This window comes from Diceros bicornis, chromosome 19, assembly GCF_020826845.1.
Source record: "Diceros bicornis minor isolate mBicDic1 chromosome 19, mDicBic1.mat.cur, whole genome shotgun sequence".
Classification (NCBI taxonomy): Eukaryota; Metazoa; Chordata; class Mammalia; order Perissodactyla; family Rhinocerotidae; genus Diceros; species Diceros bicornis.
The window spans coordinates 32,074,673-32,090,441 of record NC_080758.1 but is presented as its reverse complement, the minus strand read 5'-3'; the positions used below and the strand labels follow the sequence as shown (position 1 = coordinate 32,090,441).

Here is a 15,769-nt window from a genome sequence, read left to right as displayed (position 1 = left end):
CGCAGCCTCGAGCCGAGGCGCTCACAGCTATGGGCCCGGGGCCCCGGAGAGCTCGAGGGTCGCCGGCGTTGCTGCTGCTGCTGCTGCTACTGTGGCTACGGTGGCTGTTGCGGGGGGCTGAGACTTTTCAAGGTGAGGACCTGGGCGGTGCGTCCTGAGGGGCAGGCGAGGCCCCAGTCAGGGGATGCAGGGTCTGAACCCCTGGGACTGTGCGACCAGGAGCACAGGGCCACTTCCCCTCTGAGCAGCTGCCCAGCATCTCCCCCCCCCCCCAACCCCTCTGTCTGGATTCTCTGCTCTGACCACCCCCTGGCCCTATCCGCCACTGTGAACATCCCTGCACCTCAGCCCCTTAGGGCTCAGCGGGTCTCCCTCCTCTGGGAAGCCCCCAGCCCACTGGCCCCCAGGAGACCCTGCTGTGGCCTCAGCCTAGTGGACTAGCTGTGGCCTCCACGCTCGTGCTTCACCCCATGCTCACCCCGTCATCCCGGGGCCTGGAGGTGGTGTGTATGTTGGTTATATTGTTGCCTTGTTTGGTTAGATAGAGGACGGCCTCAAACAGAAAGTGCCTCTTAGCTGGGGCCCTGGGGGAAGACTGCAGCTCGTCTCTGCCCAGTGTAACCTCCCCAAACCCTCTGTGCACCAGGGCGGATAGCAACAGCCTCTCCAAGTGGGTGGGAGGATTGGCCGGGTCCTGTACTTCAAGTGCCTGAGAAGGCACAGGGAGAGCAACCGGGGAGGAGGCAGGAAGGGCTGGGCTGGGCAGCCTGACGGTGGTGGGTTCTAGAGCACTGGGGGATGGGGACCCAATAGGGATAGGGTCTTCCTCTGTCCTGGAGCCCTGAGGGGGAGGGATGACAACCCTCATGCCTTTGGGGACAGTCTCAAGGCATTCTGCTGGTTCTCCACATCCAGTTAAGTCCTCTCTGGGTGAGAAACACCCCCTTCCCCCAGACACACTCAGACTCCTCCCCACAGGCCCTTTAGCCTCTGTTTCAAGGCCATGCCTCCCTGCCCCCACCCCGCCCCTGCCCCCATCCCCATCTGCCTGGTGGCAACTCACTCATCCAGTCAGGCAGGGCTTCTTGGGGAAAGGGAGCTCCTGGAGCTGCTGCTATTCCAGGTCTTTGATGACCGGGGGTCTGGGAGAGGAGATGGAGGAGGAGAAAGGAGTTGTGGTGGCCCAGGAGTAGCTGAGCCACTTCCTAGGCAGCCATCTCAGCCTGGGCAGGACTGTGGCCAGGGTTGGGTGGGGGTTGGGAGGCTGTCAGTTTTGGGAGCTGGGATTCCCCAGGCACTGGGTGCCAGAGGGATGGGATGGTTGCCTGCAAGCTCTGGGCCGCCTGGGGCCTTGCTCAGGCAGGGTGGGTGTGGTGAGTGTTGCTGGGGCCTCCTCGGGGAGGGGGGGGGTGCTGGGAGCATTCCAGGGGAGCATTCCAGATGCCTTCTGAGTAATGCTTGGCTCTGGTATTCCTCCTGGACCCCTGTTAGGCACACCCGGCCTGGGAGCACTCAGGCTGTCCCCCAGCCCCCACCTGGAAGACATGAGGAGGCGGCTTCTGGGCCAGAGTCCCTGGAAGCCTTGCCTCCAGCATGAAGGCCCCAAGAGGAGCTCTGGGCAAAGTGAGCAGGACAAACTGGGCAAGACAACATCTGGCTGTTTTCCTCAGACGGTGGGGCAGACACAGGCATCCTCTCTTCACAGATTTCTCATCCTGAAGGCATCTGCTGCCCAATCTAAAAATACCCGAGGCTACCTCCCGCTTCCTTTCCCCTCTGCATTGAGGGCCTTGGTCTCTTTCTTGTGACCCTTGACCCCCCCCCCCCCCCCCCGTCAGCCTGGTTCCTGTGTCTCCAGCTGAGCTGTCCTTTCCAGGCTCCTCCGTCTCTCTTCTGCCACCTCCCTGGTGGCTCCTCAGTTCCAAGGATGCCCCACGGGTGCCCACCTTCTCCAGGCTAAACATTTGAGTGTTGAAGATGGAGTCTCTCCTTTCTCCCTGCTGCCGTCCTCTAACCCCATCCTTCTGTTGTCTCCCAGTCCCCTGTGTTCCTCAGGTCCCCCTCACCATGTGCTCTGTCCTCACCCCAGGAAGCACCCTTGGAGAGCCAGTCACCCCTCACTGGGTCCTGGATGGACGACCCTGGCGCATGGTCACCCTGGAGGAGCCGGTCAGTGCCCTGTTATCCCCTCCTCTGCAGGGGCCCAGAGTCTCCTAGCCCCTTTGCCCCTCCCCAAATTTCAGCGTGGCAGTTTTGCTGGGGTCCCTAGATCTCTCGATTCCTTTAGGCCCCTCCACAAAGAGTTGGCAGGCAGGGGGCAGGGATACAGCGCGTTGCGTGAGCCTGCACACATGGAAGTTATTTTCAGGCTTCCTCTCCCCTCCCCCCGTCCCTCCTTCCCAGAACTATCTGGGCCACCCCCACCCCACCAGGCAGAGGTGGGGTCGGAGTGTATGGGGCCTGAAGCTTTTCAGGGACCTCTTTAAAAAAACACCAAAATATCTTCCTTTTGCAAAATTTACCAGAACGTGTGACCCTGTGGACACATTGCTGTCCCCTACAGGACCCTGCCATTGAGGGACCTGAAACTTCAGCCTCACTGGCTCATGCAGAATCTACTCTGGCCAGGGGGCAGTGGTCACTCTCCTGGTGCCCACCAGGTGCAAGCTAACCCCATTTTCCTTCTCCTTTTTGCTGTCCTAGCCTCCTCCCAACACGTGCCCATTATACACTTCCAGAATAACCACGCCCCCATCTGTGTGTGCCTCAACAGCTGTGCTGCAAACCAGGAGGCCAGCAGCCTTAGTATGCCCCTTTCACAGAGGGGCAAACTGAAGCCCAGAGACGCTGGGGCAATTGCTCAAGGTCACACAGCTCTTTAGCCCAGCAGCCTGGGACCTGCTAAGATCTAAAGACTTTAAACCATTGACCAATGTTCCTAAGTCTAGAGAGCCCTCTTTATCCTGAATTTTCAGGCAGAGAGGACAACCCGCTGTCCAAGCTAGTGAGGAGGAAGGAAGGATAGCACTGCCATGAAGGGTGGGAGGCCCCCACAGGCCCAGCTGCTCCCAACCTAGGGCCCTCACTGGGTCTGCTGGACCCTAGAGGCTCACATTCAAGTAGTCAAGAATGGCGCTGGCCTGAGCTTTGAGATTGTTCTCCTGGACATCACCAGCAGAGGAGAAGGTGAGGCACATGCTGGGGTCATCCTGACTGTGAACCTCCCTCTCTGTCTGGCCTGGGCTGGGACCACGATGGGAAACCCCAAGGGGACCTTGCTTTCCCTACTTACAGGCTCTTGCCTCCAGGAAGCCTGCCAAGATGAGGACAGCAGACAGAGTTGAGGCAGAGCGTCCTCCCCAGAGGGAAACACCCACATTTCAGGTCGGGGGTGGGGTGCATAGTGAGGGGCAGGGTCACTAGGAGGGCAAGGAGTGAGGACAGCAGGGGCTGCAGAGAGACAGGAGCCCTGGGGATGGGGGTGGGGCGGGAGGAGGCCTTCCTTCTGGGCTGCTGCCTTCCCTTAGTGCAAACCTTTCTCCTATAAAGCAAGTGGCATTCCGGCCACATGAGCTCATGCTTGGAGCCTTGGGGGACCAGAAGGACGGGGGCGGTCTGTTCCCCACCTGCAGAGGGAGGACCCCCAAAGACTCTGAGCTCCTTGGCCTGGGGCCCAGCCCAGTGCATTGTGGGATGAAAGAGAGGGCCAGCAAGGGTGGGGGGGAGCATTCCGAAGACACAGCAGCTCTCCAGGAGGCTCCTGGGCAGGCTCTAGTTCTGGGCCCCCAGCCAGGCTGAGTGGACAAGGAGGGCAGATGGGATATTCCCATACGGTGGAAGGGGCAAAGAGGGTAGGGGGAAGGAGCGGCGGGCTGGCCAAGCCAGTGTTTTCCTCTTGGCCTGGGAAGGGGGTCGGTGTTTACTTCATGGGCTCAGTGAAGCAGGTGTGGGGCAGGCCTGCTGAATCCAAGGAAAACTTCAGTGCAGGGAGCAGTTTGTCAGAATTGGAGATGGAGGTGTAAAGTCTGAATTCTAGAGGGAGTGGGGAGCAGCAAGGCACAGAAACAAGAGGTTGTGAGGAGGCCTGAGCCTCCTACCCAATGTCCCCCGCCGCCACGTCTTCAGGACCCCTCTGTCCTCCCTGCTTAGAAGAAGCCTCTGGGCATGGAAGAGGACTGAGGGCCAGAGGAAGGGCCCAGTCACCTTGGGCAAGGCAGGGCACCTTTCTGGGACCCTCGTCTCTTTAGGGAGGATGTGGTGTGCACCTAGCAGGCTATGTGAAATGGCTGTTGTCAGAATAACCAACATCTTGAGTTTGGCAATGTCTTTGTCTGCCTGTTCTCACCACCCCCACCCCCACCCCCACCTCGCCCATCCACACTCACCATGGCAAGTGGGGAGCCTACTGCCCCCTGCCCCACCCCCCATGCTCTCCCCATGAACTCCCTCGCCAGCCAAATCCACATCACACCTGCTCCCTGGCAGGCAGGAGGCCTGGATGCCTGCTGTCTCAGCCCTGCACTCCTTTTTGCCCAGGTCTTGAAGCTAGACACAGGGCTGGTGGCCTTGGAGGCTGAAGGCCAGGAGCTCCTGCTTGAGCTGGAGAAGAACCAGTGAGTACCAGGCCGGGGAGGGGTCTGGGAGCCCAGAACAGCCCCTCTCTCTGGGAGGAACCAGTGCTGGGCAGTACTGACAGGAACCCATGAGGGAGGCTGGAGGGGGCCAGGGCCCCGAGGAAGTGCAGGGGACAGGGAGAGTCACGCCAGTCCATGACTGGCTCCCTCGAGGCTGAAGTGGACTGTTGAGGCATGGTCGGCCCTGCTGTGGGGCACATCCCTGCCCCTAGCCCCAGGAGCATCTTGTCAGCTCCCTGCCGGAAATGAATGAGCATCACCTAGCAGGTGCTTACAGGGTGTGTTGAGTCAAAAGAGAACCCAAGATGCAGTCCAAAGATGGGTGGGTACTCTGGGCTAACGGAATGGCAGGGACAAAGGTGCAGTGGCTACAAAGGTCAAGGCGCATTCAGGGGGCGGCAGTTTGTCTGGCCTGCCTGGAGGGTCTCCATCTGCAGGGAGGGGAGCTGCAAGAAACGAATTTGGGAAATCCCAGTAGGGCCAGATCACAGAAGGCCATTTAGTGCTGAGTGTCTTGGACAGCGCAGAGCCAAAGATTTTGAGCTGGTGAATGAGCAGGCAGAGCTGGGCTGGGTGATGTGGGTGTCCTAGATGGAGCGTGGGGTCTTGAGACCATCCAGACTATATTATCAGCCGTTCTTTATATATGGACTGCTTGTTTCATTGCAGACACTGTTCTAAGCACTCTCCACGTGTTTTATTCTCCCCATGGAGTCACATAGACTGGGAACCATCTCTAGTTCCACCATGCCTAACTATGGTTACCCTGGGATTCGATGTCCCCACGCATTAAATGGGGGTGATCACATCACCTACCTCCTGGGGTTGTGTGTGTGTGTGCTGTGGGGGAACAAAGCTGGAGAAGGTGGAGGAAAGACTGGGAGGAAGAGAAGCAAGCATCACAGGTCTTTGAGGTGGTCTGGTAGTAAAGAGGCCAAGGTGAGGTGGGGTCAAGGATTTTCTTTAAAGAAGAGAGACTGACTTATGGTTGATCTCTCTTGGTGGGAAGGCCCCTGGTGAGATGGAGCCTGAAGATGGAATCATTACTGGAATGGGGTCTGGAGAAGGTGGGGATGGGGATCCCTGCTCAGGCGGGCAGGGCAGGAGCAGGTGGGGATTCTGTTTTCTCTGGAAGCAGCGGGTGAACATCACTGAAGGACAGATGGGGAGATATGTGGGCTCTGGGAGCCAGAGGAGAAGATTTGAAGGATCTTTGAGGCTGGCAGGTGGACCAGAGAGAGAGTTGACCAGATGCCCAACAAGAGTAGGCAGCAGACAGGGCCACCTAGGGAGTTCACTACACTTCCTTGGCTCCAAGTCCCACCTCCTCTGCAGTGTCTCCTGAATCCTCCCCTCCTGCCCAGCCCCAGGACTGTGGATCCAGCTGCCTGCCGCAGGCCCCACAGGGACCCCAAACTTCCCTGTTTCTGCTCCTCCCTGGTGCTTCCCACACTCCACGTCCCACCTCTAAGCCATCAGCAAGCATCCTTCCTGCCCTTCACCTTTCTCCCTCTAGCCCAAGGATTTTCTGAGCTGAGCAACACACAGTCACTCCTGTCCCTTCCCTAAGACACACTTTGGGTGCTTAAGTGCTAGCCTTGTGCCTCACTCCTAGAGCTGCTCAATTAGCATTCAGGGAGGAAGGCTGGAGGGCATCCTGGAGGAGGCAGGGCTGAATTAGGTGATTCCTACAACATCCCCTCCCAGCAGGCTGCTGGCCCCGGGATACACAGAAACCCACTACAGCCCAGATGGGCAGCCAGTGGTGCTGGTCCCCAACCACATGGTGAGATACTTCTGTGGGCTCTGAGGACAGGGTGGGGGTGCTGGGGGATGCACTCCCTGAGGGTCTCCCCACCGTTCCTCCCCCATTCTCCTCCTGTTCCTAAAGAGAGGCTAGAGCCAGCCCCGCTCCATGCCCTCTCTCCTGCCCCTCTCACTGAAGTGGGCTCCCTGGCTGAGATTTGGGGCTGGGTCCCTTGCTCTCCAGGATCACTGCCACTACCATGGGCGCGTGAGGGGCTTCCCCGACTCCTGGGTAGTCCTCAGCACTTGCTCTGGGATGAGGTGAGGAGTTCTAGGGGAGGGGGCAGGGCCTGGGGCTGGAGAAGGAGTTCCCTCACATCCCCCTCTGCACCCCTCTGTGCCCTAGGGGCCTGATCACGCTCAGCAGCAATTCCAGCTATTATGTGCATCCCTGGCCAGCTGGGGGCTCCAAGGACTTCTCCACCCACAAGATCTTCCGGACGGAGCAGCTGCTCAGCTGGAAAGGGGCCTGTGGCCACAGGGACCCTGGGGACAAAGGGGACATGGCCAGCCTTTCTCACACCACCCAGATCAGGGTCAGGGGCAGAGACAGGGGTGGGAGGGGGAATGCATTACCCGTAGCCCTCCAAATCAGAAGAGACAGGAATGCACAGCCCAGTTCACGCCCCTCCTGTCCTGATATTTTTATTTGGAGGCTGAAGAAACAAGTTCTAGCAAATTTTTAAAGTTAACTTTGTGCTCAGGGGATGGGGATTGGTGGTGAGGGCTCAAGGCCAGCAGCCCGCCACTCAGGGTCACCACTGCCTCTCCCCAGGACAGGCGGGAGGCGGGGAGGAGCTGGAGGTACCTGGAGCTGTACATAGTGGCTGACCACACCCTGGTGAGAGGAGACCCAAGGGGGTGGCAGGGCGGGGATGGGCCCAGCTCAGCCCCTCCCACCGCCATATTGCTGCCTTTCCAGTTCTTGACCCAGCGCCGGAACCTGAACCACGCCAAACAGCGGTTCCTGGAGGTCGCCAGCTATGTGGACCAGGTTGGGAGCTGCAGGGAGAGAGCCGTAATGGAGGTGACCGCGACAGGGGCGGGCAGGTCCTAGCAGGACGTGGCAGGCTTGGAGATGAGGAGAGGGAACAGAGGGGAGAAGAGAGGGGCGCCCTCACGGAGGAGCACGGGCGCTGTGGCGCGCCCGGTCCCCGATTCAGCCCCGCCCCTCCCGCAGATTCTCAGGACTCTGGACATTCAGGTGGCGCTGACCGGCCTGGAAGTGTGGACAGAACAGGACCAGAGCCGTGTCACGCTGGACGCGAATGCCACTCTCTGGGCCTTCCTGCAGTGGCGCCGGGGGCTGTGGGCGCGGCGACCACACGACTCAGCGCAGCTGCTCACGTGGGTGCCTCCGACCCCCACGCGGGTCCCCCGCCGGGAACCCCCGACTCCCAGCCCCGCCCGGTCATGCCGCGCTCCGCCCTCAGGGGCCGCGCCTTCCGGGGCGCCACCGTGGGCCTGGCGCCCGTCGAGGGCATGTGCCGCGCCGAGAGCTCAGGAGGCGTCAGCACGGTGAGCTCCGCCAGGGACAGGACGCGGAGGAGAGGTGCTGGGGGAGGGGGGCATCCCCGCAGCCCGCAGTGACCGTTCCGACGCCCTCCCAGGACCACTCGGAGCTCCCCCTTGGCGCTGCGGCCACCATGGCTCACGAGATAGGCCACAGCCTCGGCCTCAGCCACGACCCCGACGGCTGCTGCGTGGAGGCGGCGGCCGAGCAGGGCGGCTGCGTCATGGCAGCGGCCACTGGGTATGGACGCTGCGGTGGGGGGTACGGACTGCAGAGGAGGCTGGGCTATGGGGATCCCTCAGTTTCCTTTTCTGTAAAATGGGTATATGATAATAGTACCTGCTCTGAGAGTTGTTTATGAGGCTTAAACGGAGAAAACGCAGGTAAAGTGGATTCTCGAGAGCATGAAGATTATTTTTGGAACAACCTAGCGAGGTTACTCCAACCCCAGGAGTAGCAGCGCTTGGTCGGGATTCGACTTTGAGTCCTGGGCTGCCCGCTCCTGGCATCACATCCTCCTGCCTCAGAGTCGCTGCGTGACTTAGCGCGGGCTACTTCTCCTCTCTGGGCTCTGCCTCTAGAGGATTCGAGCCGTCTGTCGGTCCGACGGTGTCTGCGCATTCTGCTGCTGTGTGGCCACGCAACGGGTGGTGGTGGTGGGAGAGCATTGGAGACGAGAAGGGGGTTGAGAGGGGTGGTCCCCGCACGCCCGACGCCTTCCCCGCCCGTAGGCACCCGTTCCCGCGCGTGTTCAGCGCCTGCAGCCGCCGCCAGCTGCGCGCCTTCTTCCGCAAGGGGGGCGGCGCGTGCCTCTCCAACACGCCGGACTCTGGGCTCCTGGTGCCGCGCGCGCGCTGCGGGAACGGCTTCGTGGAGGAGGGCGAGGAGTGCGACTGCGGCGCCAGCCAGGTCAGGTCCGCGGCCGGGCCCCCGGGGGCCAAGGCTGCTCCTCGCCGGCCCGTCCCCCGAGGTCGGGGCGCTGCGCCCTCACCTGGTGCCTCCTCGCCTTTCCGGATCCAGGAGTGCTTGGACCCCTGCTGTTTCGCCCACAACTGCTCGCTGCGTGCGGGGGCCCAGTGCACCCACGGAGACTGCTGCGCGCGCTGCCTGGTGAGGGCATGGGAGGCTCGGGGGTGAGGGTTAGGGAGCGCTTGGGAGCCGGCCTGTCGGTCTTGGCTGATTGGCGCCCGCAGGTCCCCCTCTGTGCGTGCGTCCCCCTGGCCCTCCCACCTGGCCCTCCCGCCTCTGAGCCGCGCTATTGGCTTGTATTTCTCACTGTCCATTGTCTCTCTGTGCCTTGGCCGCCCTCCCTCCACCGGGGTCACCTGCGTAGCTGAAGCCCGCAGGCGCGCCGTGCCGCTGGGCTGTGGGCGACTGTGACCTCCCAGAGTTCTGCACGGGCGCCTCCCCGTACTGCCCCCCGGACATTTACCTGCTGGATGGCTCGCCTTGTGCCAGCGGCCGGGGCTACTGCTGGGACGGCGCGTGTCCCACGCTTGAGCAGCAGTGCCAGCAGCTCTGGGGGCCTGGTGAGACGACGCCCCCGTCCTCGGGTCTGCGTAGTTTTCAAGTCTAGGGAAGACGGGGTGGGAGCACTGAGGCCGGCAAAGCGTGGTCCGGGTCTGGGCTGCCCCCAGCCCTGCCCGTGCTTCCTCAGGCTCCAGCCCGGCGCCGGAGGCCTGTTTCCAGGTTGTGAACTCCGCGGGAAACGCCCAGGGAAACTGCGGCCAGGACGGCAAGGGTGGCTTCGTGCCTTGTGCGCAGAGGTGGGGAGTGGAGCGGAGGCAGTGGAAGCTGGGAGTGGGTTGGGGGAAGTGGGACGCTTCTTGCTGTTTGACCGCCCTCCACTTGGCCCCAGGGATGCACAGTGTGGGAAGCTGCAGTGCCAGGGCGGGGAGCAGAGCCCACTCACACCACACACGGTGCCGGTGGACTCCATCATCCGCCTAGACAGCCACGAGGTGACCTGCAGGGGAGCCTTCCTGCTGCCCGGTGCCCAGCTGGACCTGCTTGACTTGGGCCTGGTAGAGCCAGGCACCCAGTGTGGACCTAGAATGGTGAGCCCTGTCCACCCGACCCCTCCCTACCATTTGAGTCCTGCAGGCCAAAGCTTCACTGCCCAGTGCATCCACTGCCCACAGGTGTGCCAGGACAGGCGCTGCCAGAACATTACCTTCCTGGAGCTGGAGCGCTGCCTGACTGCCTGCCATGGCCGTGGGGTAAGTTGCCCAAAAAGTAGGGGAGAGAGTGACCTTGGGGTCCCTGATCCCATGCCACCCACCTTCTCTCTTCTCTGCAGGTTTGCAATAGTAACGGTAACTGCCATTGCGCTCCAGGCTGGGCTCCACCCTCCTGCGACAAGCCAGGCTTTGGTGGCAGCGTGGACAGCGGCCCTGTGCAGCCTGAAAGTGCGCCCATGAGGGGCAAGTGGGGAGGTGCTGGGGTTGTCCATCTGTGCAGGACTCAGCCCCACCCTGTCCTCCGCAGACCACGATACCTTCCTGCTGGCCGTGATCCTTAGCTTCCTGCTGCCTCTGCTCCTCGGGGCCGGCCTGGCCTGGTGCTGCTGCCGGAGGCCGGGATCCTGTCTCCAGCGATGCCTCTGGGGCTCAAGGAGGACCCCTGCGTGCAGTGGGTACGCTCTGAGGACTCAAGTCTCTGCTTCCTGAGCCCACTCCTGTGGTTCCTGCTCCTCAGAGCTCTGCTGGGCCTGGGGGAGCTGGAGCACGATCTCAGCCCTTGCCCCCAGGAGCAGAGAGGTAGGCAGAGGCAGTAGAAAGGAGCCTTGAGCAGGAGGCCCCCGTGGCGTCCCAGTGAAGCCAGGCTCCCCATCACTGTGGTTCAGCCGCTCTTGTCACCTCCCCTGCTTCTCCTACCTGGGGACTGCCCTTATCCTTGACTTTGCCCCGTTTTTGCACCAGCCGATAAGGCAGTTCTTGCTCCCCAGCTCCTTCAGGGTCTCTCTAGCCTCTCTCCCTCATGAGCTTTCAGCCCTCTGCCACTTCCATTGCCTAAATCTCTGCTGCTACTCCCTTCAAGTTCCCAAATGCTGGGCCTGTCACATCTTTTCACTCCACACCACTGGTCAGCTATGGCACTGGCTGCCCTTGTGCCAAGGGTCTGCCCCTAACCCAGGTCTGTGACCAGGAAGGAGGGTCACTTGAAACCAAGCCTAGTCGATATTGGGCTGCCCCTTCAGTGGGGCACTGGGCAAGGCTGGCACCCTAGATCCACATCTGACAACAGCCTGGCCTTGTGAGTGCTCCAGGCAAGCTGAGGGAGAGGGCAGGGTTTGAGCTAGAGTTTGGGGCAGAGGGCATTCCAGATGGGCAGGGCACCAGCCAGGTCCCAGGTGCCAGCTGAGAGGGCCTTGACACAATGAGCAGTGATTATGGGTCTGTGGGCAGAGGAGCAAGGTGGTCAGAGCTTGGTGTGTCAGCATCAGGGGGTCAGCAGTGGGGGCAGCAACCACATCTTATCCCCAGGGCAGAATCTTGAGGGCAGTGGAGACTGTTTTGAAGACATATCAAAGGAAGTGACAAGCCCCTGGGGGAAGGGGCACAAACAGCCAAGCATGACTTGGAGTCATCAAGGGCAGCATGGCCACCAAATCGCGAGGAAGTCCACCCCTCTTTGGGACCTGAGTGATGCCAGCATCTGGAGGGTGCCAGGATGCTAGAGTGGTGCCAGAGCTTGGAGAAATGTCGGGGCTGGAGAGAAGGGCCAGCAGCCCTGGAAGGGCGTGAGTCTCCAGTGGAACCTGGACCCCCCAAGGGCTCCTTGCAGGAGGGAGCAGAAAAGGAGCTGGAGAGAGTGACCTGGAGCAGAACGGTGGAGACTCAGTCAAGGCAGAAGTTGGGCTGGGTGCACCCTGCTCAGGGTCACTGTCCCAACCTCCTGGCCTCTTCTCCCGCCACTCAGGCCCAAAGATGGCCCATGCAGGGACCACCCCCAGGGCAGTGTTCACCCCATGGAGTTGGGCCCCACAGCCACTGGAGAGTCCCGGCCCCTGGGTGAGTGAGGCATGGTGGGAGATGGGGAGGGAAGTGAAGGGATGGGCTCCCTCCTCTCCACTTAGCACCCAGTCACTTTGAGTCCTCTGTGCCCCATTCTGCCCCAAGGGACTCCTGCCAGCTGTGTTCACAGCAATCACTCACCCATTGCTCCACAGACCTTGAGAACTTTGCCAGAGCCCAACAGCCACCTTGACAAGCCTGTGCCCTGTAGTCCTGCCTGCACCCCCAAGGTAGGTGGGGACCTCCCCCTCCTCTTGCTCATCCACCCACCTCTGTTGCCGCTTATCTTGCTCTCTGTCCCCTACTCTGAGCTTTCTGAGCTTGGGTTATTTTGGAAATGAGACATAACCTTGTGGAGAAGTGTTATCATGGAGACCTGATGCTGGAAGCCCCTGGGGTGGGAAAGGGAGAAGTTGTGGCTCTCCCTGGGTCACTGGTCCTCACTGGGAGAGGACAGGGAGTCCCTGCCACGTGACTTGCTGCCTGGGGTCCCAGACCTCGGGGGACGACCCTTCCTTCACTGCGTTCTCAGCAGGTCAAGTCCAGAAGCCAAGATCCTGTCTCTGGTGAGAGGGGGCTCCTGAATGAGGAGATTTAAAGACAGATGGCTACTGACAGCCACTCCAGGAACTTGGACTCCCAGGGGCAGAGCCAGCGAGTCAGCTGACTTCCTGCACCTTCAGGCAGCTTGCAAGTTTCTTCCCTGAGTTGAGCACTGCTCTACTGCTTCCAGGACCCCAGAGTCTCATCAGAAGTTGCCCAGTGCTGTCCCTGTTCCTTAGGGCTGGAGGATTCTGCTAGGACACACACTCCAGCCCAAGAATCCATCAGTCCGAGAAGCAACGGTCATGTCATCACTGACCTCCTGTCACCAAGGAGGCTGGGTCATGCTGGGCACTGGGGGAGGCCTCTGTCTGGGAAGCCTGGGTATCTGCTACGTGCACTTTACCCAGACCCAGCCCTGCAGAGGGCAGTGACTGCTGGGCCAGAAGCCTGGACTCCAGGGGCCCTACATTTCAGACTGAGTCCACTGCCCCTGGCCTCTGGCACCTGCAAAACAAACAAAATCCTTGGGACCTTCCTTCTTCCCTCTTCCTGCCCTGTCTTGTCCCCCAGACGCTTCGTCAGCCCCCACCTCCCCATTCTTAGTCTTCCACCTGAGGTTTTGGAGGAGTGTGGGGTCTGCTGCAGCCCCCTCACTATGGACATTACTCAGCCTCTCCTCCATTCTGTGGAAGGGGACAGTGGGGGCCATTTTAAACAGGACACTAAAGTTGAAGTCAGAAAAAAGACATGTTGCCCTTGGGCTTCTGTGAGTCTTTCCTGTCTGTAAAGGCAACCCCCTGGGACTCCCTGAGGGTCACAAGGGGCTGGTGGGATGAGCCTCAGATGGCAGCCAGGGCCCCAGAGGTACTTGGGCATAAGATGGTGTTGCCTAGCTTGAATGATCCCTTTGTCCCACCTCTCTTGCCTCCCTGGGACATTTTCAGAAGCCACTTCTCTCCTCTTGCTTCATGCAAGAGTTGCTGAGTGACCTGTATCAGCCAGCTGTTGCTGCATAACAAAACCACTCCAAAACTCAGTAGCTTAAAAAAACTAATTCTGTGAATTGGCAAATTAGGTTGAACTCAGCTGGTGGCTTGATTGGTCTCGGCAAGGCTCATTTATGTGTTTGCGGTCAACTGCTGGTCAGCTGGGCAGTTCTGCTTCTGGGATTGGCTGGCTCCTGGCTAGGGTGATGAGGATTTAGGGGGTGTGTGTCTCTCATTTTCCAGCAGGCTAGCCCAGGCTTGTTCACATGACAGCTGGTGAGGGTCCTGAAAGCAGGACCAGGATTAGGGTGAGGTGAGTGAGGCACTTAGCTTGGGCACAAAAAAAGGTAATCAAGATAAGTAATATTCTAATGCAATTTTTTAAAAGATCAGAATTAATGCAAAAAATCCACAGTGAACAAAATATCAAAATTTTAACTGTAGACCAGATCAGTAACCATGCCATGCCAAGCCATGTTGGAACCGCACCCTATGAGCCCTGCAAGGAACTAAGTGGAAGTTTGCGAGGCCTCTTGAAGATCCCAGGACTGGCACGTTTTATTTCCATAACACTCTGTTGGCCCAAGCAAGTCACAGGGGCAGCCCAGTTTTCAGGGATTGGGAGAAAAACTCTACCTTTTGATGGGAAGAGCAGTAGAATCAAATTTTAGGGAGTGTGAAGAAGTGGGGAATTTTTGCAGTCACCCACTCCTTGCTTTGGAGCAGAGAAGAGGCAGCCCAGACTCAGGCTTGCGTTCACTCCACCAGCCCAAGAGGTTGAATGAGACTCTTTTCTAAAGATCCCTTCTGTCCTAATTGTACCTCTGAGACTTTGATTTATAGGATGACTGAGTGATGACATGAAGAGGTTAATGCCACTGAAAGAAGTCTTTATTACTTACAATTCCTGAGAGAAGGGGGCACGCCATGCCATGCAGGACCACATGGGGATGCACCAGGTTTGGTGAGGTGGCAGAAGCAGGAGCGAGGGGAGAGCCTATATTGGGGTTTCCATGGGAAAGGAAAGCAGGGCAGGCTAAACAGCTCAGGATTAGCTAATTTGAATAATTCTGTCTGGCTCTGGGGTATAGGGGTGGTCTCTAGTTGTCTGGTACCTGGCCCTGGGGTGATTTAGGGTACGGGAAATACTGGCTTGGTGCCTCAGAGTTAGAAAAAAGGAGGTGGTTCGGGGTATGGACTCAGGAGTGGTTGGTTTGCATATGAAAGGCATGTTCACAGGCGAGTTTTTTTGTTTTTTGTTTTTTGTTTTTTTTTTACTGATGTTTTAATGGTTTCTAACATTGTGAAATTTTGGGTTGTACATTTTTGTTTGTCCCTCACCACATATATGACTCCCTTCACCCCTTGTGCCCAACCCCCACCCCCACTGCCCTGGTAACCACAGTCCAGTTTTCTCTGTCACAGGCAAGTTTTTATTATCTCTAGGAATTAGCTAGCCCTGGGAGGGTCAGTCTCTCCCCCAGCCAGCAAGCCCTCCCACCTCCCACCAAGATGTCAAAGCATCATAAAATGCAGAAAATAAAGAACCTGATTAATATACCTCCCCACACTCTTACTCTTCAGGAAGGAGTGTCTGGGCCCCATGGTACTCCAGCTACAAAGGACCCTAAAGGGCGCCGATCTCTGCCCTCTGCCAATCTCTGACCCAGCTTGGGTCACGTGTCCATCCATGACTATTACCTAAGACTGCCCAGTGGAGAGCTCTGGGAAGGGCCAGTTGGGAAGGAAGGAGGGCAGTGGGAGGAGAAATCTCAGTCTGAGGGGAGAGGAGCATCTGGGGCCTGGGATCACCTGGCTTGTGGCGGAGAACTCAAGAAAACAGGAGAACAGAGCTGGCATAAGGTCAACCTTAGAAGCACTAGGAGAGCAGAAGGTGAATGGAGGACAGGAGGGGAGAGGGCTCAGCCACAATAACTGAGAGCTGAGCAAGGGGGTTCCGACGGGCAGTAATCATTGGGCAGGCGCAATGAGCAAGCCCCACGAGCTATGACTTCTTAGGCCACCCAACCTCCAGTTGCTCAGGGTTGCCCCTGGGGTGGACTCTCCTTGCTCTGACACTAGTGTGCAGTCATCTATTGGCCCTTCTTCCCTTCCGTCCTCTTGGAGGCCCTCTGTGCTATAGAATGGAGGTGTTCACACCTCCAAGTGGTTCTGACCGCCCAAGTTCTGACTGCCCAAAAAGACAGATGGGAGAGGGCACACTTGCCCTGTGTAGTCAGAGCTTGAGCTTGATCTTGAGTTTCCTTC

General features: G+C 59.1%; 1 protein-coding gene across 1 annotated transcript; it reads left to right on the top strand.

Moving 5' to 3' along the window:
* ADAM33 (ADAM metallopeptidase domain 33) lies at positions 1–14,383 on the top strand. Its single transcript, XM_058563124.1, has 22 exons — positions 1–132; positions 2,039–2,169; positions 4,537–4,613; positions 6,342–6,420; positions 6,625–6,701; positions 6,787–6,976; positions 7,216–7,281; positions 7,363–7,434; positions 7,621–7,787; positions 7,874–7,958; positions 8,051–8,193; positions 8,685–8,862; positions 8,974–9,063; positions 9,287–9,482; positions 9,611–9,719; positions 9,812–10,010; positions 10,095–10,172; positions 10,253–10,361; positions 10,441–10,588; positions 11,875–11,966; positions 12,075–12,199; positions 12,502–14,383. The coding sequence occupies exons 1-22, from the start codon at positions 30–32 to the stop codon at positions 12,565–12,567; spliced, it is 2,580 nt and encodes an 859-aa protein (XP_058419107.1). The 5' UTR covers positions 1–29; the 3' UTR covers positions 12,568–14,383.
* The last annotated feature ends 1,386 nt before the right edge of the window (positions 14,384–15,769 follow it).